General features: G+C 38.3%; 1 protein-coding gene across 1 annotated transcript in view; it reads left to right on the forward strand.

The window, feature by feature from the left end:
* Positions 1-26,887, forward strand: part of KCNH7 (potassium voltage-gated channel subfamily H member 7) — a 616,229-nt gene that overhangs the window by 391,459 nt on the left and 197,883 nt on the right. The window contains exon 4 of the mRNA XM_066279538.1: positions 20,878-21,306. Within this exon, the coding sequence (XP_066135635.1) occupies positions 20,878-21,306 (429 nt within the window). The remainder of the gene's footprint in view (positions 1-20,877; positions 21,307-26,887) is intronic.

Below are 26,887 nucleotides of genomic sequence, written 5' to 3' on the forward strand. Positions count from 1 at the left end.
AAATCTAGAATCACCAGTCCAGTTCACATACACATATACACAAAGGCACACATATTTTAATTTGTTTAAAATTTTTTGAGGGAGATTGAGAAAACCTATTTTAATTTTGTTTGTAGTTTATTTCCTTCATTACATTCCACATATAAGTAAAATCATATGGCATCTGTCCTTTTCTGACTGGCTTATTTCACTTAGCATAATATTCTCCAGGTCCATCCAGGCTGCTACAAAAGGTAAGATTTCCTTCTTTTTCATGGCTGTATAGTATTCCATTGTGTACAACAGTTCTTTTATCCGTGCATCTACTGATGGCTGTTTGTGCTGCTTCCAAGTCATGGCTATTGTAAATAACACTGCAGTGAACATGGGGGTGCACATACTCTTGAATTAGTGTTTTGGGTTTCTTCAGATAAATTCTTAGAAGCGGAATAACTGGGTCATAAGGAAGTTCCATTTTCTTTTTTTTAGTAACTCCATACTCCTTTCCACAGAAAACTTATTTTAAATAAAAAATTATTAATTTAATAATATACTTCCAAATAGAAAATGAATGCATTCTATGTTTTTAACTCGTTCAGCTCTAGTTCATGGCGGGTATCTCCAACATTTTGCAAATAGTAAGGACCCAATAAATATTTGTAGAATATATAAATAAATAAATTACCTTAAATTATTACATTGAGAAATTATTTTTTTTTCTTTTAATTCAGCATTGGCCAGATTGTCTAATTCAGTGATTGTCCAAGTGTGAGATCATCAATAACACCTTGCAACATGTCTGAGATACAGATTCTTGGGCTTTACACCAGAAAACTTATTCAGAAATATAGAAATTCAAAAATTCATGTTTTAACAAACTCTTTAGATCATTCTGATATCCACTAAATTTTGGAAACTACTGTTCTAAATTAATATTTATACAAAACTATAAAGATTCATTTTAAATAAAAAAATGTAAAAATTTAGAAAAATAAAGTTAAATTCTGTAGTTTCCTATTCTTTCAATAATTTTCAAAAAAGATCTTTTCATTTAATGATATTAAGGTATTCAGGTATATAATTATCTTTATTATCTTTGAAATGATTAAAATTATATGCCCCAAATCAAAGTAGAATTTTACTTCTATCCTTACTAAAATAAAAATTTGAATTATTCTAAAATGTTTGACTAAAAGTGTCTACACAAAAAATGTAGTTGGTATTTTAGGATATTCTTTAACTAATTAAAGCCATTAAAATATATTTATTAGCTTTGGACTCAATATTCTGAATAATTGACACATAAAATATATGTTTTCCTGAATAGCTGCATTACTCTTTCAAATTATATCTCAATTTTCAGACTCAAGCTAAGAAAAAAAGAAATGTTCTGTATAGCTGGTTCATAAAAGGCAATTCACAGTGTTTTTATTTTTCTCCATTGGAGCTGAAAGTCATCTTTGAATTTAAAGATGAAGAACTTCTATAGTAATATAAAGTTTCCCTGATATCAAGCATTACCTAGAAATAATCTATTCTTCAGAAAAACTTAATTAAAGGTTTTACAACGTAACTAAGGCTTCTATTAGGTGTTTAGAAGTTGCTTTGTTTTTGTTTTCGTTTTTGTTTTAAGAAAGAGGAAGGGAGAAAGACAGAAACATCCATTTGTTGTTCCACTTATTCATGCCGTCATTGGTTGTTTCCCATATGTGCTCTGACCAGAGATGGAACCTGCAACTTCAGCAAGTCAGGATAACATTCAAACAAACTGAGGCACCTGGTTAGGGCCGGAAGTTTCTTCTTTCTAAAAATTAAATTTGATATAGACAAAGGAACTATAACATAGATGCTAATGGAGATCTGAAATACTATCATAGGTTTCAATCAACTTTTTTAATTTTTAATTTATTGTGTTTACATGATTCAAGTGTCCCACTGACTATAACTCCCTCACCACCCACCCCTGTGGCCCTTTTTATACCCCCTTTGCCCTCTTCTTTCGAACTCCCTCACCCCTTTCCTCTAGGATTTGCATTCCTGTTATTTATATCTCTGTGTTATGTATATATATACTTTCACTAATCTCTTTACCTTCTCTGATCCCATCCCCTCATCCCCCTTCCCTCTTACTGCTGTCCCTCTGGTCCCTGTGACCCCGCCTTTGCCACTATTCTGTTTCTCAGTTCACTTTGTTCATTAGATTCTACATATATGTGAAGTCATATGATATTTTTCTTTCTCTGACTGGCTTATTTCACTTAGCATAATAATCTCCAGGTCCATTCATGCTGTCACAAAAGGCAAGATTTTCTTCTTTTTCAAAGCTGAGTAGTATTCCATTGTGTCTATGTACCACAGCTTTGTAATTCATTCATCCACTAACAGACACTTGGGCTGTTTCCAATCTTGGCTATTTGTAAACAATGCTGCAATAAACATGGGGGTGCATATCTTCTTTTGAATCAGTGATTTAGTATTCTTAGGATATATTCCTAAAAGTGGGATAGCTGTGTCAAAAGGTACTTCCATTCTTAATTTTTTTAGGAAACCCCATACACTTCTCCACAGTGGCTGCACAAGTGTGCATTCCCACCAGCAGTGCAGAAGGATTCTCTTTCCCCACACTCTCACCAGCACTTACTTTGTGTTGTTCTGTTAATGAGCGCCATTCTGACAGGTGTTAGGTGCTATCTCATTGTGGTTTTATTTTGCATTTCTCTGATGATTAGTGACATTGAACATTTTTTCATATGCCTATTGGCCATTTGTATATCCTCTTTGGAAAAGTGTCTATCCAGTTTTTTTGCCCATTTTTTAATTGGATTTTTTATCTTCCTGGTGTTGAGTTTTAGAAGTTCTTTATAAATTTTGGTTATTAACCTCTCATCAGACATACTGGCGATTATGTTCCCCCATGTGTGGGTTATCTTTATTTTGTTCATGGTGTCTTGCTGTGCAAAAGCTTTTTAGTTTGATATAGACCCAGTTTTTCATACTCTCCTTTATTTCAGTTGCCTGTAGAGATAAGTCAGCAAAAATATTGCTACAAGAGATATTGGAAAGTTTACTGCCTATGTTTTCTTCCAAGATGTTTAGGGTTTAACAACTTACATTTAAGTCTTTTATCCATTTTGAGTTTATCTTTGTGAATGGTGTAAGTTGGTGGTCTAGATTCATTTTCTTTTGCATATACCTATCCAATTCTCCTAACAACATTTATTAAAGAGATTGTCTTTACTCCATTGTATGCTCTTACCTCCTTTGTCAAATATCAATTGTTCATAAAGGTATGTGTTTATTTCTAGGTTCTCTGTTCTGTTCCGTTGATCTATATGCCTGTTCTTATGCCAATACCAAGCTGTTTTGAGTACACTGACCTTGTAGTATAACTTGATATGAGGAAGTGTGATACCTCCCACTTTATTCTTCCTTTTCAAGATTGCTGAGATTTTTTTCGGTTGTTTTTTGGTTCCATATAAATTTTTGGAATATTTTCTCAATATCTTTGAAGTATGCCATTGGTATTTTAATAGGAATTGCATTGAACTTATAAATTGCTTTGAGTAATATAGACATTTTAATGATATTTATTTTTTCTATACATGAACACGGTATATGCTTCCACTTGTTGCTACCTTCCTTGATTTCTTTTATCAATGTTCTATAATTTTCCAAATACAAGTCCTTTAATCTCCTTGGTTAAATGTACTGCTAGATACTTAATTTTTTTGTTGCAATAGTGAAGGGGATTGTTTCCTTAATTTCTCTTTCAAACAGTTTATTTTTGGTGTATAAAAATGCCACTGATTTCTGAATATTAATTTTATATCCTGCCACCTTGCCAAATTCATTTATCAGGTCTAGTATAGTTTTTTGACTGAGACTTCAGGATTCTCTATGTACAGTATCATATCATCAGCAAATAATGATAGTTTTACTTCTTTTTCAATTTGGATGCCTCTTATTTTTTCTTGTTGTCTGATTGCTGTGGCTAGGACTTCAAGAACTATGTTTAATAAGAGTGGAGAAAGGGAACACCCTGCCTTGATCCTGATCTTAAGGGGATTGCTTTTAATTTTTGCTCAATGAGTATGATGTTAGCCATGGGTTTGTCATAAATGGCCTTTATCATGATGAGGTATGTTCTCTGTATTCCCACTTTGCTGAGAGTTTTGATCATAAATGGGTGATGGATTTTATCAAGTACTTTTTCTGCATCTATTGATATTATCATGTGATTTTTATTCTTCATTTTTTATGTGATGAATCACATTTTTTGATTTGTGAATATTGTACCAGCCTTGCCTCCCCATAATAAATCCCACTTGATCATTATGTATTTTTTTTCATGTATTGCTGGATCCAGTTTGCTAATATTTATTAGAGAATTTTAGCTTCTAAGTTCATCATGAATATTGGACTATATTTTTCTTTCTTTGTAGTGTCTTTATCTAGTTTTGGAATAAGCTTATGTTTGCCACATAAAAGGAGCTTGAAAATCTTCCTTTCTCTTAAATTTTTTGAAATAGCTTGAGAAGGAGAGGAGTTAGTTCTTCTTTGAATATTTGGTAAAATTTGCCCTGGCTGGTCGGCTCAGTGGTAGAGCATCGGCCTGGCATGCAGAAGTCCTGGGTTTGATTCCCGGCCAGGGCACACAGGAGAGGCGCCCATCTGCTTCTCCACCCCTCCCCCTCTCCTTCCTCTCTGTCTCTCTCTTCCCCTCCCGCAGCCAAGGCTCCATTGGAGCAAAGATGGCCCGGGCGCTGGGGATGGCTCCTTGGCCTCTGCCCCAGGTGCTAGAGTGGCTCTGGTAGCGGCAGAGCGATGCCCCGGAGGGGCAGAGCATCACCCCCGGGTGGGCAGAGCGTCGCCCCTGGTGGGCGTGCTGGGTGTATCTCGGTCGGGCACATACGGGAGTCTGTCTGACTGTCTCTCCCTGTTTCCAGCTTCAGAAAAATACAAAAAAAAAAAATATTTGGTAAAATTCACCTGTGCAGCAATCTGGTCCTGGACTTTTGTTTGCTGGGAGTTTTTTGATAACTATTTTAATTTCATTTGTTGTAATCAGTCTGTTTAGGCTTTCTGATTCTTCCAGATTGAGTTTTGGAAGATTATATGTTCTAAGAATTTATCCATTTCACCTGGGTTGTACAATTTTTTGGCATACAAATCTTAATAGTATTTTCTTACAATCCTTTGTATTTCTGCGATGTCAGTTGTTACTTCTCCACTTTCATTTCTGATTTTATTTATTTGAGTCTTTTCTCTTTTTTTTCTTAATGAGTCTGGTCAAAGGTTTGTCAATCTTGTTTACCATTTCAAAAAACAGCTCTTGGTTTAATTGATCTTCTGTATTTTTTTTAGCCTCTATATAACTTATTTCTGCTCTGATCTTTATTATTTTCTTCCTTCTATTTCCTCTGGGCTTTACTTGCTGTTCTTTTTCTAGTTTGTTTAGTGCAGGGTTAAGTTGTTTATTTGAGTTTTTTCTTGCTTCTTAAGGTATGCCTGTAATGCTATGAACTTCCCTCTCAGGACTGCTTTTGCTGTGTCCCATAAATTTTGAGTTGTTGTATGTTCATTTTCATTTGTTTCAAGAAAATTTTTTATTTCTTCCTTGATTTCATTGTTAACCCATTCTTTATTTAATAACATGCTATTTAGCCTCCAAGTATTTGAATGTTTTTCAGTTTTTCTATTGTAGTTGATTTCTAGTTTCATGCCAATCTGATCAGAGGAGATGCTTGATATGATTTTAATCTTCTTAAATTTATTGACACTCTTTTTGTGTCCTAACATGTAGTCTAACCTAGAGAATGTACCATGAGCACTTGAAAAGAATGTATATTCTGTTGCTTTGGAGTGAAAGGTTCTAAAGATATCTCTTAAATCCAGTAGATCTAGTGTGTAATTTAAGGCCCCTGTTTCTTTGTTAATTTTTTGTCTGGAGGATCTATCCATTGATGTTAGTGGGGTATTAAAATTCCCTAGTATTATATTATTGCTTTTGATGTTGCCCTTTATATCCATCAAAATCTGCTTTATATATTTAGGTGCTCTTATATTAGGCGCATAGATATTTACAATGCTTATATCCTCCTGTTGGATTGCTCCCTTTATCATTATGTAGTAACCTTCATTATCTCTTCTTATAGCCTTTGTTTTAAAGTTTATTTTGTCAGCTATTGATATTGCTATCCCAGTTTTTCTTTCATTTCCATTTGCATGAAATACTTTTTTCCATCCCTTTACTTTCAGTCTATGTGTATCTTTTGTTTTGAAGTGGGTCTTTTGTAGACCACATATTTATGGATCCTGTTTTCTTATCCATGCAGATACCTTATGTCTTTTGATTGGAGCATTTAATTTATTTACATTTAAGGTTATTATTGATATGCAGTTGTTTATAGTTATTTCATTTTTTAAATCTACAATCCTCTTTTTCTCAATTTTTTTTTTTTTTTTGCTCTTTTTACAGCAGGCTCCTTAACATTTCTTGCAGTACTGGTTTGGTTGTATTAAATTCCGTGAGTTTTTGTTTGTTTGCTTATTTGTTGTCTGGGAAGTTTTTATTTCTTCTTCAATTTTAAATGATAGCCTTGCTGGATAAAAAAGGCTTGGTTGTAGGTTCTTTTTTTGCATCACTTTGAATATTTCTTGCCAAGTGTTTCTGTTGAGAAGTCAGATGTCATCCTTATTGGGGATCTTCTATAGGTAATTAGCTGCTTTTCTCTTGCAGCTTTTAGTATTCTTTGTCTCTTAACTTTGGCACTTTAAGCATGATGTGTCTTGGTGTAAGTCTCCTTGGGTTCCACATTAATGGGATTTTCTGTGCTTCTTGAACTTGTGTCACATTTGTCTTCATCAATTTAGGGAAATTTTCAGCTATGATTTCTTCAAACAGTTTTTTATTTTTATTTTTATTTTATTTATTTATTCACTTTTAGAGAGGAGAGAGAGAAGGGGGAGGAGCTGGAAGCATCAACTCCCATATGTGCCTTGACCAGGCAAGCCCAGGGTTTTGAACTGGCGACCTCAGCATTTCCAGGTCGACACTTTATCCACTGCACCACCACAGGTCAGGCCCAAACAGATTCTTTATTCCTTGTTTGTTCTCTTCTCTTTCAGGAAGGCCTATGATGCAGATATTGTTTCTCTTCATGTTGTCACAGAGCTCTCTTAGAGTTTCCTCAGACTTTTTGAGCCTCTTTTCTTTTTGCTGCTCTACTTCTGTGCTTTCGTTTATCTTGTCCTCTAAATCACTGATTAAATCCTTTGCTTCATCCAGCCTGCTATTAATTCCTTCTAGTGCAATCTTCATTTCTGTTATTGTATTTGTCATTTCTGACTGGTTCTTTTTTATGATTTCAATGTCATTTTTGATGCTTGCTATCTCTTTACTTAGGTGCTCATCATCCATTGTTGCTCTAAGATTCTTGAGCATCCTAAAATCATTGTTTTAGACTCTACATCTGGTATTTTGGTTTGTTCCTTCTCATTCAGTTCTTTTTCTGAGGATTTCTCTTGTTGATTCATTTGGGTCACATTTCTCTGTCTCCCCTTTTTGTCTGTGTATTAAGTAGTGCTTTCTGACTTTGAAATTTTTGTGTGGTCTTTATGAAGAAGATGGGCTTAGTGGTACTGTCCTCCAGGCCACTTGTTTTTCTTGTTCTAGAAATGCTTCTTGAGGGTACTATTTTCCCTCTTGTTGCGTGTGAGTATTAGATGCAGTTGGTCTTTTTGAGGGTATGTTTATCCCTTCAGGCTGGCTGGCTCTAAGGGTCAACCTTAATTATATGTATTACACACTGTACAATGTCTGTCCTATTGGACATATTTATTCACCACAGTGTCTGGTGCCTACTAGACTCCACTGTTGGGTGTGCTGCTTGTGTAGGTAGTTGAGTCTAGGGTTGATGATGTCTGCCACCCACTACCAGTTGTGTTGGATCTAGTTCTTGTTGGGTTGGCATCAGCTGTTGTTTGTTACCCGCTGTGGGCTACCAGACTACAGCTACTGCACTTTTGCTGTTTGTGTCTGCGTTTTCTGTGTCTGGGTACTGTGAAAAGGGGCAGTCTTTGTATCAGGATCAGCTTTCTCCTGCTTAGAGATGAAAACAGTTCTGTAAAAATCCCAAGCTCTGTAAGATATGTCTACACTTTTTAGCTCCTCCTCCTCTTCTTACAGCTGCCTGATCTTCCCACCAAATCTTCTGTAGTAAGACTATATTGTGGACTCAGATTGGCCTCACCCAACCAACTCTTCTACAGGTTGCACGCTTCATGGTTTAGGGCAGTGGAATCTAGCCTAGCAGAACAGAATACCCAGCACCCAGGCTGGCTGACTGTGAAGGTTCACCCTATCCAATGCACATGAGCTGCTGTGCTGGTGCTGATCACACAGAGTGGAACTCACCTCAGATGGGCCCAATGTGAGGAGCTTTTCCTTAAGATACCACTCTAGCAAGGGTTGTTAGGTCTTGAACCCATGCTTTCTGCAGCTGGCCCCTGGATGTGCCAGCCCTGGGCCTCCCAAGCAGGAACCCAGTGCAGACCAGTGGGGACACTGCATGTGACAGGCCTTCAGCAAACTTCTTGGAGCTACAAGCAGTTCAGAGTTTATGGATGCCTCTGCTGGGCCCAGGTGTACATGGAAATACTAGCTGCATACCTACACTGACTTTTACCCACTCTGGGCCTGGGAGAAAGTCCTCTCAAATGGCCAAGTTTTCCTGAGTCCTGCCTTCTTCAGCCTGTCTGCTGGCTGCTTGTTGAGCTCAGCTGATGAAAAAAACTCTGCTAGAGTCTAGAGCCCATGGCAATTCAGGAATTAGGAAGGGTGGTGGGTGTGGCTCCGCCCCTTGGCCCCAGGTGTCAGTCTGTCCAGACTTTTTTCACAGACCTTAGTAGAGTGTGACCCCAGGAGTCCGGTGGGTGTGGCCTCTTAGACCCAGAGGTGTGGTCTGCCCCATCTCCAGACAGTTTAGCTGAGTCTTCTGTGAGGTGTAAGCACCAGTCATAGACTGGGGAGAGTTTGGGGGGAAGCTTTTGTCTCAACACTAGGAAACTGAGTCACTGATACACCCCTTGCTTCCTGGCCTCTCAGAACGACCTGTCACCATCCCTGGGGTAGGAGAGACTCCCAAGGGCAGAGCAGCTGCTTCTCTCCAGGCTGATGGCACTCAGAGGGGATTGCTCCACCCAAGAAAGATGGCGGTGATTCCAATACTGGAGAATGATTCAGCACAGCGGTTCCAGTGGCCTTCCCCCACAGTGTCTCTCCCTGGACCTTTAACTTTACACTCTCCTCCTGTAACTCCAGTCCTCTCAGCTCTTCCCTGCCAGAGCCCTGGGTAAGTGGCTGTGAACAAGGTTTTCTGCGAGGTCCCTTTAAAACAGAGTCTGTGTCCAAGAGGTGTGTCTCTTTCTCGCGGATAGAAACCCGGCTCTTTTCACAGCTCATTGTTGTCTGGGCACAACTTCTAGGCCTGGCTGGATCTCCAGGCCTGGGGCTGAGGACCCACATCTCTCAGGGTGACCCACACTGCCATTAGACTCCCTCCGGGCCACCACTCGCTCCTGGGAGTGGTGCAGCCCTTTCCACGTCTCCCTTTCTACCAGTCTCAGTGTGTCTTCTTCGGTGATCTTTGGCTATAGAGTCCTCTTAGTTTAGTCCAAAGTTGGTTTTTCAAGATGATTTTTCTTAAGTTAAGGTGGCCAATCATCCTCCTTTAGGGAGGACAATCTTTATGTAAGTTCCATCCTCCCTCAAAAAGTGTCCTCCTACATGTCCTCCTTTTTGATATTGGAAGACTAATCTGTAAATGTCCATATTCAATTGATGCAAAGTCGATTCATTGCATATAATGTGACATATTTGTATTTGACATGACGATTCATCAAGGATCAGTACAGTGCGGCGAGACGCAATTATGAGATGCATGCACTCCACATTGGAGAATTTGAGAGAGCGTGCGATACACCGAGCACGCAAATGGCTTTGTGTACTTCTTACTGAAACATAACATGGCACATATGACATTGTAGACTCACGATTGTTTCTTTCTCAGTGAATATTCAATCATAGACAGGTAAGCACAATTCATGTTTTATTAATTCATTATGAAATTAATAATTTCAAAATTCTGAAAAATTAATACAATGGGAAAATGAACATATCAAAATTGATGAAGGATGGGTAGAAATATTCAGCCATTTCAAAAGTGAACATAATTCATGTGAAAATTTATTTATTTTTATTCAATTTACATTGTGCTACCCTGGAACTAATGCAGCAGTTGAAAGAGTTTTTTCAATGATTTTTGGACAAGTGAGAAATCGAGATTGAATGTTGATATTCTAGCTGCAGTACTTGCCATAAAATTCAATATGAAGGATATTTCTTGTTCAGATAGCTCCAATATATTGTTACAAGATGATACATTAACAAAAAATATTCACTCAATGGAAAAATTTTTACAATTATTATTAAAAATTAATAGGCATGTAAGCAGAATTACAATATAAAATATTACAAATGCTTTTATTATGCATTTATCATATTATAGTGTATTACTGTTGCAATGAATAAAACGTTCCTTTATTTACAATATTGTTTTCCTCAACTTATTTTTGTCCTCCTTTTCATTGCAAAAATGTTGGTCACCTTAATTAAGTTGTAATCCAATTTGTTCCTGGGAGGTGGCAGTTGGAACATCTGCCTACTCCGTCACCATCTTTCTTCTCAATCAATTTTATATCGTATTTTCCCCTAGGATTTGGCCAAAATTATATTTCTAAGATCAAGAAAATTGCTAGCACTTGAGAAAAAAAGTATGTATTCTCCCTGTATTAACAATGAATGTTAATGATTGCTTAAATCACCATATCCATGCCACAGTCCCCATGTATATGTCACTCAGAAGCTTTTGTTACTTAGCAACTCCCAAATCAGTTAAATTCCTAGTCATACAATATTTGGATAACTGGTGTTCATAACATTTGTATTTCAAATATTCTTTAGAGAGACCAGGTCATCCTGGGTCAGTCTAGATCAGCGGTTCTCAACCTGTGGGTCGCGACCCCGGCGGGGGTTGAACGGTCAAAACACAGGGGTCGCCTAAAGCCATCGGAAATACATATGTATGGCTTTAAGTGACCCCTGTGTTTTGGTCGTTCGACCCCCGCCGGGGTCGTGACCCACAGGTTGAGAACCGCTGGTCTAGATAAACATGTTGTTATTCTGAATGGATTAACTTGGCATTTCAAAAAGGAAGGTATCACCTGAAGAAAAATAAAACAGTTTTGATAAGTCATACATTGACTTATTAAGAAGTTATCACATAGGCCCTGGTCAGCTAGCTCAGTGGTAGAGCATCAGCCTGGCATGTGGATGGCCTGGGTTTGATTTCTGGTCAAAGCACACAGGAGAAGCGACCATCTGTTTCTCTACCCCTCCCTCCTTGCTTCTCTCTCTCTCCCTTCCTCTCCTATAGCAATGGCTCGATTGGAGTGAGTTGGCCACAGGCACTGAGGATGGCTCCATGGCCTCTGCCTCAAGTGCTGAGAAGAGCTCAGTTTCTGAGCAACAAAGCAATACCCAAATGGGCAGAGCATTTTCCCCTAATGGGCTTGATGGGTGAATCCCAGTCGGGCCCATGCAGAAATCTGTCTCTGCCTCCCCCTTTCTTCTCACTGAATAAAAAATAAGAATAAAAAATAAATAAATAAAAAGTTATCACATAGAAACCTAATTACGTATGTGTAACACTAATGTGTTTGCTTTCATTTCCAATCCCTCCTCACTGAGGGGTTACAGTCTGGGGTGACTGAGAGCAGTCAGTCCACCACCCTGTCCTGTTTCTGCCTTATTGCCCTTCTCCCCAGCCTGAATTTTCTGCTTCTTTACTCTAGGTTGACCTGGCCTGGTTGTCAGCTGTGCCTCTCAGACATCTGTGAACCTGTCTCAGGGGTCCTCTGCTGTAGCAGCTTCTGTGATTGCTCTCACACATGCTGCAGATTCTGCACAGGGATTCTGTGCACTGTAGGGTCAAGACTTACATAGCTTCAAGATTTCACTTCAGTCCTATAAGTGCCGCCTTACTGTAGGATCTTGCTTTTTCTCCACTATCTCTGGCCCTAAGAAATGTACCATGAACCTTAGTCTTTCAAGGCCACTATCACCATATCTGCTCCTTTAAAGAGTCCTAGGTTTGGCTTCAGGTTTACTTGGTCAGTGTGCTCCCTGGTGATTTTGTGTTGCCACTAATACCAGGACCATTCTGGCTACACTGCTTCATTTGTCACCCACTAATGAGATTAGCTAGGTCAGTACTGAGTTCACCTGCAGTGATATTTTTTCCCAGTCTGACTCCTACCTGCTGCTTTCTTTGATAATAGGCTCTGCTGCTCTGGTGGCCCATGACGACCTTGTATACCTCCTTCTGAAGTTAGGAATAGAAGAGACTCCTTGCCAAGTACTTCTACAGAAATTTTCTCCCTAAAAAGAAAAGCAGATATGTCAATTGTCTTCCCTGTTTCTTCCATAAAGTTTGAAATAGGGCTCTCTCTGACTCAGAAATTAAAGTCATGTTTCTCTACCAGAAATTAAAGTCATGTTTCTCTGCACATCAGAATTATATATTTGGCTGGAGAAAAAAAATTTTTCTACAGTGATTGTAAGGCTTCCAATTTAAGTGTCGTACTTTTGAATACTCTGATTTTATTTATTTACTTTTTTAGATTGTATTTATTCATTTTTATTAGAGAGAGGGGAGGGAGAGAGAGAGAGAGGGAGAGATAGAGAGAGAACAGGAGGAGGAGCAGGAAGCATCAACTCCCATATGTGCCTTGACTAGGCAAGCCCAGGGTTTTGAACCGGTGACCTCAGTGTTCCAGGTCGACGCTTTATCTACTGCACCACCACAGGTCAGGCCTGAATACCCTGATTTTAGAAAGGTACATTGACATTAATTCAGAAATCTTATTCTGTGTAATAGCTGAGAGTAGACTTAAATTTAGATCATTATTTTCAACCAAAAGTTAGCTATCCTTCCCGTCTGTGCTGTATACTGTGCCACTCAGCCAGAGACCTTCCTCAGGGCTGGGAACCATGCTGCTAGAATATCACGGGCTGAGGGTACCTGGTTCTGCCCCTCACTGGGAATTGTCAGAGGCAAGGAACTGCCTTACCCAAGGTTATTATGGTCTTTCCCAGGGCCTGGCTGTAGCCAGTGACAACTGATGGGATGATACAAAATTCAGATACCCTGGTTTCAATTTGGCATAACTTTGAAGGGCTATCAAGCTCAGGAGCTCTAAGGGCGTCAGCTGCGCTTGCATAACAGTTGATCTTTTTCTGACCAATCCTGCCTTCCTCCCTTTCTTATGTCTCCTGAGAACACCTATTAAACATTTTTGCACAGCCTGTTTTCAAGGATTCAAACAAAGACACCTCTCAACCACACCTAATCTTTTGTAAAGGGGAATATCTGTATTCATGGCCTTTATAAAATCCCCCACCCTACTTCCCGCAATATGCACATACATGCTCTCTCCTTATCCCATTATATTCTCGAATTTACATGACTGCTTGAACTTGTTTCTCTCTACTTTTGAGTCCATAATTCAACTAAGCAGAAACAAGCAAGAGTACAATTGTTCTAATTTATATTTAACTGGGTTTTAATTATTAAATAATCAAAGTGCTAAGAATTTGTAGAAATGATAAGAAATTGAACCAAGGGAATGATTGGGAATTAGTAGTTGTGAAGAAATTCAGTTAGGACTTTCCAGAAGATTTTTTCAAAAGTGACTTGTTTTTCTGCAAGAAATATTGTTTCTAATGTTCCTAGGTATTTTCCTGATAGAAAAATTCCTTGAAGTCAAATTGGCACAATAATTGTCTTCCAGGCTCTGGTAGTTGAGAACCAGTTCTCAGATGAGAAAAGGAAAGCTAGAGACAGAGAGAGAGATAAGAATTCAAATTAATGAGATGTTTTCAAATTAAGAAAGTTTTCTAAGACCTTTCCTAAACTCTCAATACCTCAGGAGAGAGGGTAGAAATGTAGTTTTGATCATTATAATTGTGAGAACTGTGATTAGCAACGTAAGTCAAAATTGGGAGTATTATTAAGAACCAACTAATTCTAAGGGATCCTAAGGAAAGTTAATAGAAAGGTTTTGGTTTGGGAAGGTAATTTATTATTCAACCTCTGAGATAATAGGGGAAATTATGTGTATGCATTTATTTACATTTATTTAGAGGAAAAAGTTATGATTCCCATTAGATTCTCAGGTGGATATTAATGGTCCAAGAAAACAGCAAATCTTAGGTAAACTGAAATTAAATCAAAGAAACTATAGTTTTATTCTGACTTTACCCTGATTTCCTATTTGACAGTGGGCCAAGTATTTTACATATTTCCATATTTGGCTAAGGTCATCATTTTAGGCTTTTCAAAGAAAGAGACAGTGGAATGGCAATGTGCCTTCTTGGTTGAGAAGTATAAAGCTCTTAGTTCAGTATGACACAGGATACATGAAGATGCATCTTCTTAATTTGTATTCAGCAAATTCACACAAGTGACATGTACAGCCTGACCTCTGGTGACGCAGTGGATAAAGTGTTGACCTAGAATGATGAGATCACTGGTTCAAAGTCCCAGGTTTGCCTGGTCAAGGCACAGATGAAGCTACTATGAGTTGATGTTTCCCACTCCTTCCCCCTTCTCTCTCTCTTTCCTCTTTTTAAAATCAATAAATACAATCTTAAAAAAAAGAAAGCAACATGTCCAGAGAAAGACACTGTCATTGTAGTTACTAATACGTTCATGTATTTTAGAAATTATATATCTTCATATATAAAAGTGGTATATTTAAACCAAATTATGTTTATGTAAGTAGCTTAAAAATATTTATATTTATTTTGAAGACTATTTTTTTTTGTATTTTTCTGAAGCTAGAAACAGGGAGAGACAGACAGACTCCCGCATGCGCCCGACCGGGATCCACCTGGAACGCCCACCAGGGGCGACGCTCTGCCCACCAGGGGGCGATGCTCTGCCCCTCTGGGACATCACTCTGCCACAACCAGAGCCACTCTAGCGCCTGGGGCAGAGGCCAAGGAGCCATCCCCAGCGCCCGGGCCATCTTTGCTCCAATGGAGCCTTGGCTGCGGGAGGGGAAGAGAGAGACAGAGAGGAAGGAGGAGGGGTGGAGAAGCAAATGGGCGCCTCTCCTATGTGCCCTGGCCGGGAATCGAACCCGGGTCCCCCGCATGCCAGGCCGACGCTCTACCGCTGAGCCAACTGGCCAGGGCCGAAGACTATTTTAAAATGTGTAAAAAAACCTTATTAAACTGTTCTTATTTCAGATTTATTGAACATTTTCGTTCAATATGCTAAAAAGTATCTACTTAAGTTATTCAAATCCGAATATAAATATAGCAAAACATGAAGACTTAACTTACAAGAGTATTTTTCAGTGTTAAGACTCTCCCAGGACTACACTTGTTTAGTGTTTTATATTTCATACCCAAAAGTGCTAGCATTAAGCAACATTCTCACTGTGTATTCTTTCCGGATGAACTGCAGTTCGACAACTAAATCCGTAATGCAATATAACATGGTCATATTAACCTACTGATGCGGAAAAAGCCATCTGTACCACCTTGTACATGACTGAATTATAGGAGCAAACTAAATGCCTTGTGTGATCATTAATTTAAGGAAGGCAGTGAGTTGGTTTTAAAAAAAGAGTAATATAAGTGATGAAAAATGAATAAAAGTTGTCATTGACCTTTAGTGCATTGTAATAAGCTTGCAGAATTTATTTCTAAACTCCTCTATAATTCAATTTCATGTGCACAGAAACTAATCAATTGCTTCTGATGCAGTTCACTAATTTTAAACTTGACAATTTACTTGAACATATAAAAGTTGTTAGTAGAATTATGCAAAAATTTTTGCAAAACAGTATTGTGATATGTTGTTATTGAATCCTATTTGCTCAGATTGATTATTTTTTTCTATATTTTATTAATCAAGAATTTAATGTTGAATATAATTGGGGCTTGTCTCTGGGTTGTGTCATGTCTTGTACCAGAAAGATAAATTCTATTTCAATTATATTTGACACTGTTAACTAGTAGTCCACTAGTTTACAAATGAAAGCTTTCAATAGTAAATTAAACTACTTAATTTTTTAATTTTCTGTGACAGGTTATTTCATGTAAAATTCACTAGATGATGAAGAGTCTAAACACACTTTCTGTGTATGCTTTGGGATAACAATTCTAGCAATTAATAACCTCTGAAAAGGGATGAAATTTACAATAGGAGTTGTAGCAAGTATATAGGACCTGGTATACAGTTCTCTATTCCATGAGCTACTGAGTTAAAACTCAATCAATCATTTTTGGTAAGTAGGGGACAATACAGTTTCAGGAGGCTAAGAGTCTTTAAGTTGGTCAGAGCAATTAATATTCTAGTTTTTCTATAGTAAAAACTAAAGCACATTTCCATTTTTGCACCTGCCTATGGAAATTCATTTGCTATGCTCAGACATTCTGTCAGAGCTGGATTTTGGTGAGCAAAACAGACAGGGGCTCTTTCTTTATGAGGCCTACAGCCCACTAAGAGAGAAAAATGTTAATAAGGAAGTCAACAAGTGTATAACTAGAAAACTTGTGACAGTTACGAAGGGGATGCTAATCCAGTTCAAAAGGAAGGAAAAGCATCCAAAAAGAAATAACTTTGGAGCTAAAACCTAAAGGATGTGCTAGGTAGGAAAAGTAAAAAGAGTAAACCTGATCAGGTGGTGGCACAATGGGTAGAGCACTGAACTGGGATGCAGAGGACCCAGGTTCGAAATCCCAAGGTTGCCAGCTTGAGCATGGGCTCACCAGCTTGAGAGTGGAGTCTCTTGATTGAGTTTGGGATCATAGACATGACTGCATGGTCGCTGTCTTGAGCCCAAGGTCACTGGCTTGAACAAGGGGTCACTCGCTCAGCTAACTGTAGCTCCCTGGTCAAGGCACATATGAGAAAGCAATCAATGAACAACTGAGGTGTCACAACAAAGAATTGATGCTTCTCATCTCTCTCCCTTCCTGTCTGTTTTTATCTGTCTCTCTCCCTGTCTCTGTCCCTGTCTCTGTCTCTCTCTCTCACACACACACACACACACACAAAGAGTCAAACACTAAGAAGCCTGGAAAGAAGCACAAGTCTCTGAAGAAATTATGAAGCTCACAGGACTGGGTCCTAGAGGACAAAGGAGGGAACCTGCAGAGTGGAGACAGATTTGTCTGCATCCTCAGAGCAGGGAATTTTTAGGCACAGTGAAAGATCCAATAATGGTCTACATGATCAAAAGTAAATTTTTAGAAAGATAAAAATTATTTATTAAAGGATGAACAATATAATGGAATGCAGAAAGTAATTAGCCTCCTCTTACAAAAAATCAGGTGAACCAATAGTAGCTTAGACAAAAGTGAGAGCAGTGGAGAAGAGAGAAGTGAAAATGACTCTTATTAATGACTGTCATTAGCCTGACCAGGTGGTAGTGCAGTGGATAGAGCATCAGACTGGGATGCGGAGGACCCAGGTTCGAGACCCCAAGGTCGCTAGCTTGAGCGCGGGCTCATCGGGTTTAAGCAAAGCTCACCAGCTTGGACCTAAGGTCACTGGCTCGGGCAAGGGGTCACTCGGTCTGCTATAGCCCCCCAGTCAAGGCACATATGAGAAATCAATCAATGAGCAACTAAGGAACCACAACAAAGAATTGATGTTTCTCAACTCTCTCCCTTCCTATCTGTCTGTCCGTCCCTATCTGGCCTTCTCTCTGACTCTCTCTGTCTCTGCCACACACACAAAAAAAAATTAAATTAAATTAAATTAAAATAAAAAAATATATATACTCTTACTAAAAAAAAAAAATGCCTGTCATTAAAGATAGTCCAGAGGTAAAATGAACACAACTAAGGGACTGATCATATATGAGGGATGGAGATGGGAGACAACAGTAACTAATAAGACCCTCATGTCCCTGGCGTATAGGACTGGATGGATTTTGATTCCATTCACTGAAAAACAAAATAAAAGGAGAGGAGGTGAGCTTGGAAAGATGGATCATGAGATTGGATTTGCTATGAGAGTTTGAGGTGTGTTAAGAATTCTAAATAAAGATGTTCACAAGGCCATTAGTTATGCAGGTTTGGAACTAAGAAAAGAGGTGGGCCCTGGCCTCATGGTAGAGCGTTGGCCCACTGTGCATATGTCCCAGGCTCTATTCCCTGCAGAGCACACCAGAGAAGTGACCATTTGTTTCTCTACCCCTCTCCTTCTCACGACTCTCTCTTTCTCTCTTCTCCCCTCCTGCAGCCAGGGTTCAATTAGAGCAAGTTAGCCATGGGCGCTGAGTATGGCTCCATGGCCTCTGCCTCAGCCACAAAAAAATGGTTATGTTTGCAAAGGAGCAAGGGCCCCAGATGGGCAGAGCATCCCCTCAGTGGGCTTGCCGGGTGGATCCCAGGTGGGCACAGGCTGGAGCCTTTCTCTGCCTCCCCTCCTCTCACTGAATAAAATGAAAGAAAAAAATAAAGGAAGTCTGAGCTGGAGACATAGATTTATGAGTCACTGGATTAAACATGAAATTGAAAATAAGTGTATACATGAAACCATCCGCTAGAAGAGTATACTCAAATGAAATGCAGAAAAGTTCATGAGTTTTTACTGTTCTTTCACATTTTAATACCATCTTAAATGTGTTGTGGAAAAATTCATAGTAAATATATTGAAGATAATGGTGCCCATGACACTTAGAGAATATAAGAAGGTAAACTGAAGACACTAAATGACTGACTAGAAGGGCAACATAAATTGTAAAGCCATGAGTGGTGTGGACCTGGGCTACTGTGCTAGCAGTAGAAATGAGAAACTCTGCATTTTCTTGTAGACAATTCTTAGTGAATCTTTAAGTTATATAATACTATTTGGATGCTTTCTCTTATCTTGTTTCTTTTAGGTGTAGAAACGTTATCTTATTAGTTTTTTTAATTTATAAAAGAATACATGTTTGATGTAACAAACAGTAGAGATATATAAAAAAGAATGCAGTACATTATATTTCCCCCATTTCCCAACCCATGTGATCAATCAACATTAAAAGTTTGAAATACGCTTTTCCACATCCTTCTCTTCTGCTATAAAACTTATATGAACAAATACAGGCTTTTATTGTTTTTAATGAAATAATATTATCTAAACACAATAAGCTGAAACTTGCAGCCTCACTTAACACTATATTTAAATAACTTTCTAATCAAAACATATACATATTCTTATTTTTTAAGGAATATAAGCTATTTCAAAGTATAATAAGATCATAATTCATTCAACCATCCTTCATTTAATGTATATTCATATTGTGTCTAGGTTTTTTTTGTTTGTTTGTTTGTTTTTTGGGGGTGGGGGTTGTATTTTTCTGAAGTTGGAAACGGAGAAGCAGTCAGACAGACTCCCGCATATGCCCGACCAGGATCCACCCAGCATGCCCACCAGGGGGCGATGCTCTGCCCCTCTGGGGCATCGCTTAGTTGCAACCAGAACCATTCTAATGCCTGAGGCAGAGGCCATAGAGCCATCATCAGCGCCCGGACCAACTCTGCTCCAATGGAGCTTTGGCTGCGGGAGGGGAAGAGAAAGACAGAGAGGAAGGAGAGGGGGAGGGGTGGAGAAGCAGATGGGCACTTCTTCTGTGTGCCCTGGCTGGGAATTGAACCCGGGACTCCTGCACGCCAGGCCGACACTCTATCACTGAGCCAACCAGCCAGGGCCGTGTCTAGATTTTGTGCCTTGTAATAATCTATACATGGAATTGCTGAATCAAATAAAAAGTGTAATTTTTTTTTCATTTTAGTAGACATTGTAAAATGACTTTCCAAAGAATTTGTGGTAATTTTCAGTTCCCAGCAGCACCAGAATGCTCTCTGGCATTCTTTGCCAGCACTCGATATTAGGCTTTTTTTTTTCATTTATTGCTAAATTGAAGAGTAAAAAATTATATACTCTTGTTTTAATTTGCATGTTTACTACCAGCGAGTTTGTGTTGATTAGCTAATATTTTAATTTTACTATATACCCTTTAATGTTTATATTTAGTTGCCTCTTCGCAGCATGATCCACTCATTCATTTCATGCTGTGTTCTCAGATTTCAAAACAAATAATCAGGAAAAGAAATTCTTACCTTTACCATACGTCTTTCTCTCTGACACCAAAAACCTCGCAAGAATTCCAAATGGAATGAGGAAGGTCTCATAAACAGCTGTCCCCACTATTCCCATCTACACTCAACTCACATTATTATCCAATAGAAACCTTTTAGATATGTCAGGCCAACTTCTTACCTCCCCCATTCCCTTTTTTCCTACTCACAATCCAATAGCCCCCCAACACACACACATGCACACACTAGAGTCTTTTCTGTGTCTGTCCCTTTTATGCATGCTGTTCCACCTCTTCTTTTTCTTTCTAAGCTATGCTCTATCCTTCAAGTTCCCTTAAGGAATGGATGTATAGTGGATATACATTTTTAATTTATGAAAACAAAAAAAGAACACCTCATTTCATTCTAATAACGGATTCATGTCATTGAGAATAACTATCAAAAACATGGTAAAATTATGTTACTACTTCCTCACAGTTATATAGTAATTTGTATTACCCTCAGAGAAGCTTTCTGCAGTATCTTTCATTCCAACAGTAAATTAAGTATTGATTAATAAGTATTTTTACATGTCATTTAATACAAATTCAGGAATGTTTGTTTGTTTATTTGGTTGTTTGTTTTAAGGGATATATCTCTTGTCTTGTAATAATGTTCTTTTCTGTTTTTAGGGAAACTTTTCGGGTTCAAGTTCCCTGGTCTGAGAGTTTTAACTTACAGAAAGCAGTCCTTACCACAGGAAGACCCTGATGTGGTAGTAATTGACTCATCTAAACACAGTGATGATTCAGTGGCCATGAAGCACTTTAAGTCTCCTACAAAAGAAAGCTGCAGCCCCTCTGAAGCAGATGATACAAAAGCCTTGATACAACCCAGCAAATGTTCTCCCTTGGTGAATATATCTGGACCTCTTGACCATTCCTCTCCCAAAAGGCAATGGGACAGACTCTACCCTGACATGCTGCAGTCAAGTTCCCAGCTGACTCATTCCAGATCGAAGGAAAGCATCTGTAGTATACGGAGGGCTTCTTCTGTTCATGATATAGAGGGATTCACTGTCTACCCCCAGAACATATTTAGAGACCGACATGCCAGTGAAGGTATGTTCGAGTTTTATTTTTACATATGAAAATATAAACTAATGGCTAATGAAAGGGGATGTCCATACTGTTTTTAATTTCAACACTAATTTTTATGCCATAGAGCAATGATTTTCAACCTATTTCATCTCATGGCACACATTAAAAAATTACTATAATTCTGCAGCACACCAAAAAATGTATATTTTGCCTATCTAAACAAAATAGGTATTATTTTTATTCATTCACACTGGATGGCTATTGTTGTGTAGACTACTGACATTTTTTAATTTGACAGTCTAAAGGAAAAGAGGTCAGTGCCCCTGACTAAATAGTCAGATATTGCATGTTTTCAAAATTATTGTGGCACACCAGAGTACCATGGCACACTGGTTGAAAATCACTGCCTTAGAGGAAGAAAGTGAATAAAGGCTATTAAAAATATGAGTTCTTCATTGAGTTGTTACCGATTTCCTCTTTGAACACCAGTGAATAATTTGGTGTCTTAGGGCTTCTTTATCTGTATTCTGAAATAATATGATAACTATTATTTGTCTACTTGATGGAATGTTAATGAATTAATGAGTAATATAAGATGTCCTTAAGTCATGACACTATCATCTCAAGCATAATTAACTTTTTTATATTTAGCGAATTGTCCAGCCTTGGGCAGAAACAGTGGTGAGCCATCACAAGACTATCTATTGACCAGCTCTTTCCAAAAGATGTGTGTGAGAGGTCACCGACTGAGTGATCAGAAGGCTATAAACTGAGTATGGGCAGGGAGGAAATAGGTTGGGGAAAGGGAAAAGGTTGAGGGGACAAACCCCCCACAGCCCCGCAAAACCCTGAAACCCTTGATCTCAGACAAAACTAATTTGAAAAGCAAAGTCAGAATTCACTTATTTTCCCTGGCTTCTTCCTTTTCACATTCTTATATTAGCCAGTAGTGAAAGTATGGATTTATAAAAAGCAGTGACAAAAACTATGCATTGTTAACACAGTAATGAATAACATGTGTTGAATATTTACTGTGTGAGAGGTAATGTAACTGCTTGATACACATTAATTCTCGGAACAACCTTCTAAGTTAAGAACTATTACTAAGCCCCATTTTATAGAAGAGGAAACTGAGGCAAAGATATGCTAAAAAAAATAACTTACTCAAGGTTATAGAGTGTCAGAGCTGACTTTTAAATCCAGAATCCACAATCAATTCATGTTTTTCTTCCCTCATTCAAGGGGTCTGTCGAGTCTCTGAACTTTTCCCAGGAGGTCTGAGATTCACAGAGCCTGTTACATGAATACATCAGTTTTCTGAATGCTAGAGATCTGGGTTCTTGACACATCCAGTGCCTTTCCATGGAATTCCTTCCTACAAGTGACCATCATCACTCATGCTGCTATTTTTTAAAACACAAATCTGATCTGGAGCTCCTGAGTAAAGGGTACCAGGCGCTTTGCCAGCTAGACACTGTTATTTTTTAAGCCTCATTTCTTGATTCTCCAAGTACCACCCTCACCTTTATATTCTGTTCTAATCCTGCACAAAGCTAATTACCTTTTTTCCAAAAAGCATATCATGCTTTTTTTTTTGGCTTCTTCAATACTTTGTTCTCTCAGAAATACTTTTTCCAACTTTGTCCCGTAGCCATGAGGACTCACTTCCCCTTCTCAAACCAAAGGAATTAAATTATTTTACACCTGAGTGTGCAAAGCAGTGTTTACATATATTATAGCATTTTTTAAAATAATTTTATTTTTTTAATGGGGCGACATCGATAAATCAGATACATATATTCAAAGATAACATGTCCAGGTTATCTTGTCATTCAATTATGTCGCATACCCATCACCCAAAGTCAGATTGTCCTCTGTCACCTTCTATCTAGTTTTCTTTGTGCCCCTCCCCTCCCCCTTTCCCTCTCCCTCTTCCCCCTCCCCCTGTAACCACCACACTCTTATCAATGTCTCTTAGTCTCACTTTTATGTCCCACCTACATATGGAATAATGCAGTTTTTGGTTTTTTCTGATTTACTTAATTCACTTCGTATAATGTTATCAAGATCCCACCATTTTGCTGTAAATGATCCAATGTCATCATTTCTTATGGCTGAGTAGTATTCCATAGTGTATATGTGCCACATCTTCTTTATCCAGTCATCTATTGACGGGCTTTTTGGTTGTTTCCACAATAAAAAAATGGGAAGAGGACATGAACAGACACTTCTCCCAGGAAGAAATACAAATGGCCAAAAGATATATGAAAAGATGCTCATCTTCTTTAGTTATTAGAAAAATGCAAATCAAAACTGCAATGAGATACCACCTCACACCTGTTAGATTAGCTATTATTAACAAGACGGGTAATAGCAAATGTTGGAGAGACTGTGGAGAAAAAGGAACCCTCATACACTGTTGGTGGGAATGTAAAGTAGTACAACCATTATGGAAGAAAGTATGGTGGTTCCTCAAAAAAATGAAAATAGAACTACCATATGACCCAGCAATCCCTCTACTGGGTATATACCCCCAAAACTCAGAAACATTGATACGTAAAGACACAGGCAGCCCCATGTTCATTGCAGCATTGTTCACAGTGGCCAGGACATGGAAACAACCAAAAAGCCCGTCAATATTATAGCATTTAATGCAGTCTAAAGTATGTGTCATCCTTGGTAGATATGCAAGCAAGTAATTATCTTGCTATAAGCTTCTCCAGCACAGGAATTGTGGCATCGTTACCTCTGTAGCCTAGATATCCAGAACAGTTGCTTATGTTATGACAGGAATTCAATAAACGGTGGTTAAAATTGAGAGGATCGTGGTGAAGTACATTCTAAAAGCGCACACACATCAGAAAATAATTTACCTTCTCCATAAAGTTCTAAAATTTAAACCAAAACTTTAAGATATCATGTGGAGATCTATATTTAAAGAGCACAGTGAAGTAGAGAAGGCAGAAGAGGTGAAAGAAAATGAATTGGCAGATAAAAATTCAAAGAGAGAAAAATCAATATCACCATAACAGACAGAACAGTTTTCTCTAAGATAGGTTTGAGAAACTCTATATGGTCAGAGGAATTAGCACATCCATTTTAATCTGTAGTCTAAACAAGGTCAAAAGGAGAAAGGAAAATAAAATTGAGGAAAATTTGAAGCTGGGTGATCATCTAAGTTCCTAAACCATATAGTAATTGCATGCTCGCTATCTCCTGATTGAATGAGAGCTCTGAAATCTGATCTTTGAGTGATAGATTTTATGCCTGAAAATCCGTAAAAACAACATAGCAGTTTAAATGACCAACATATGGCGTGACCAGGTGGTGGTGCAGTGGATAGAGCATTGGGCTGGAAAACGGAGGACCCAGGTTTGAAACCCCAAGGTCGCCGGCTTGAGCATGGTATCATAAACATGACCCCTATGGTGTCTCTGACTTGCACCCAAAGGTCGCTGGCTTGAGCCCAAGGTTGCTGGCTTGATCAAGGGGATCACTCACTCTGCTGTAGCCCCCTAGTCAAGGCATATATGAGAAAGCAGTCAATGAACAACTAAAGGAGCTGCAATAAAGAATTGATGTTTCTCATCTCTCTCCCTTCTTGTCTGTCTGTCTCTGTCTCTGTCACACACACACACACACACACACACACACACACACACACACACGACCAACGTATGTTTTACTCAGTTAATCCTATTTGTGCCCTCATTTTTAGAAATTGCACTGACTTTTCAGAGATAGGCTTTATTGCTTAGAACCTGAGTTAGAGTACAATAACATTTTCAGAGATAGGCTTTATTGCTTAGAACCTAAGTTACAGTTCAATAACATACAATACAGTACAGTAAATTTGAGTATTAAATGATTCACAATCAGTGCATTACACAGACACAAACTTAGTCTGTGATTTGACAGTGGTGCTGAGAAGGTTAGATCACATTTCATGATTTGACTTTATTATTTTCAATTTTATGTGATCTCCGTTTAGTACACAGTTTATTGATACAGTTATGGGAAAGAATGATTTAATAATTTTAGATTTTTCAGTACTGGTTCTGTACATGAACTTGATTTGTTGAGATCATATTCAATTTTCATCCCTCACCCAAGTTACCTTACTATTAAAAAATGTATCACTTTCGAGACTAAGAGACATTGATAAGAGTGTGGTGGTTATGCGGGGAGGGGGGAGAGGGAGAGGGAAAGGGAGAGGGGGAGGGGCACAAAGAAAACTAGATAGAAGGTGACAGAGGACAATCTGACTTTGAGTGATGGGTATGCAACATAATTGAACAACAAGATAACCTGGACATGTTATCTTTAAATATATGTATCCTGATTTATTGATGTCACCCCATTAAAAAAATAAAATTATTTAAAAAAAATGTATCACTTTTTTGCAGATGCTCCAGTTAATGGTTGATAAATTCAAGGACATTTTGTACTTCAGCTTTAGAATAATTTCAGCTACAAAGATCATGGATTAGCATAGAAGACTACACTTCCTAAGGCTATATATTTGATATATTGTATATTAGAAACTGAACCACTGATAAGGGATGATTGAAAACTTTTAAAACTGATTTTAGTTTTATGAGCTCATATAACTGGTTATCAGGTTAAATGCCACATGCACCAAATTTTGAATTCATATTGTTTCCTCCTATTTCTTTTTTTTTTTAATCAAGTGAGAGGCAGGGAAGCAGAAAGATAGATTCCCACTTGTGTTTCTACCAGGATCCACCTGGCAACCCCAGTTTGGGGCTGATGCTGTGTCCATTTGTAGCTGCTGCTCTGTTGCTTGGCAACCAATCTATTTTAGTACTTGAGGCAAGGCCAAGGAGCAATCCTCAGCATCTAGGGCCAACTTGTTTATTCAAGCAATGGCTTCAGGAGGAGGGAGAGAGAGAGAGAGAGAGAGAGAGAGAGAGAGAGAGAGAGAGAGAGAGAAGGGGAGAGAGAGAGAGAGAAGGGGAGAGAGAGGGGGAGAGAGAAGCAGATGGTCACTTCTGTGTGCCCTGACCAGGAATCGAACCTGGGACTTCTACATGCTGGGCTGATGCTCTACCGCTGAGCCAACCAGCCAGGGAAGTTGTCTCCTATTTCAAAAAGAGAAATTTTCACCTATATTGGCTATCTTTATAGAACTTTAAATAGTTTGCAAATATATTAGTGCATATTTTACACCATCCTTCAATCTACACTCTCAAGTCTTTTATAACTGTACTTCTTACCATTTGTAGTGAAGGACCAGAATGCTTTATCTAGTCTATCACGAACAATGCATTTGTAAATACAATAAAAATGCACTACTAGGAAAATAAAATTTAACAAAATATAGGCATACAAAATATAAACCTCAATTGCTTAATTATTAGATTGAAAGATATGAAATTTCTCTGTCAAACTGGTACAAGACTCTAAACCAGGGGTCCCCAAACTTTTTACATAGGGGGCCAGTTCTCTGTCCCTCAGACCGTTGGAGGGCCGGAGTATAAAGAAAAACTATGAACAAATCCCTATGCACACTGCACATATCTTATTTTTAAGTAAAAAAACAAAACGGGAACAAATAAATATTTAAAATAAAGAACAAGTA

Source organism: Saccopteryx bilineata, chromosome 5, assembly GCF_036850765.1.
Source record: "Saccopteryx bilineata isolate mSacBil1 chromosome 5, mSacBil1_pri_phased_curated, whole genome shotgun sequence".
In the NCBI taxonomy this organism is placed as follows: Eukaryota; Metazoa; Chordata; class Mammalia; order Chiroptera; family Emballonuridae; genus Saccopteryx; species Saccopteryx bilineata.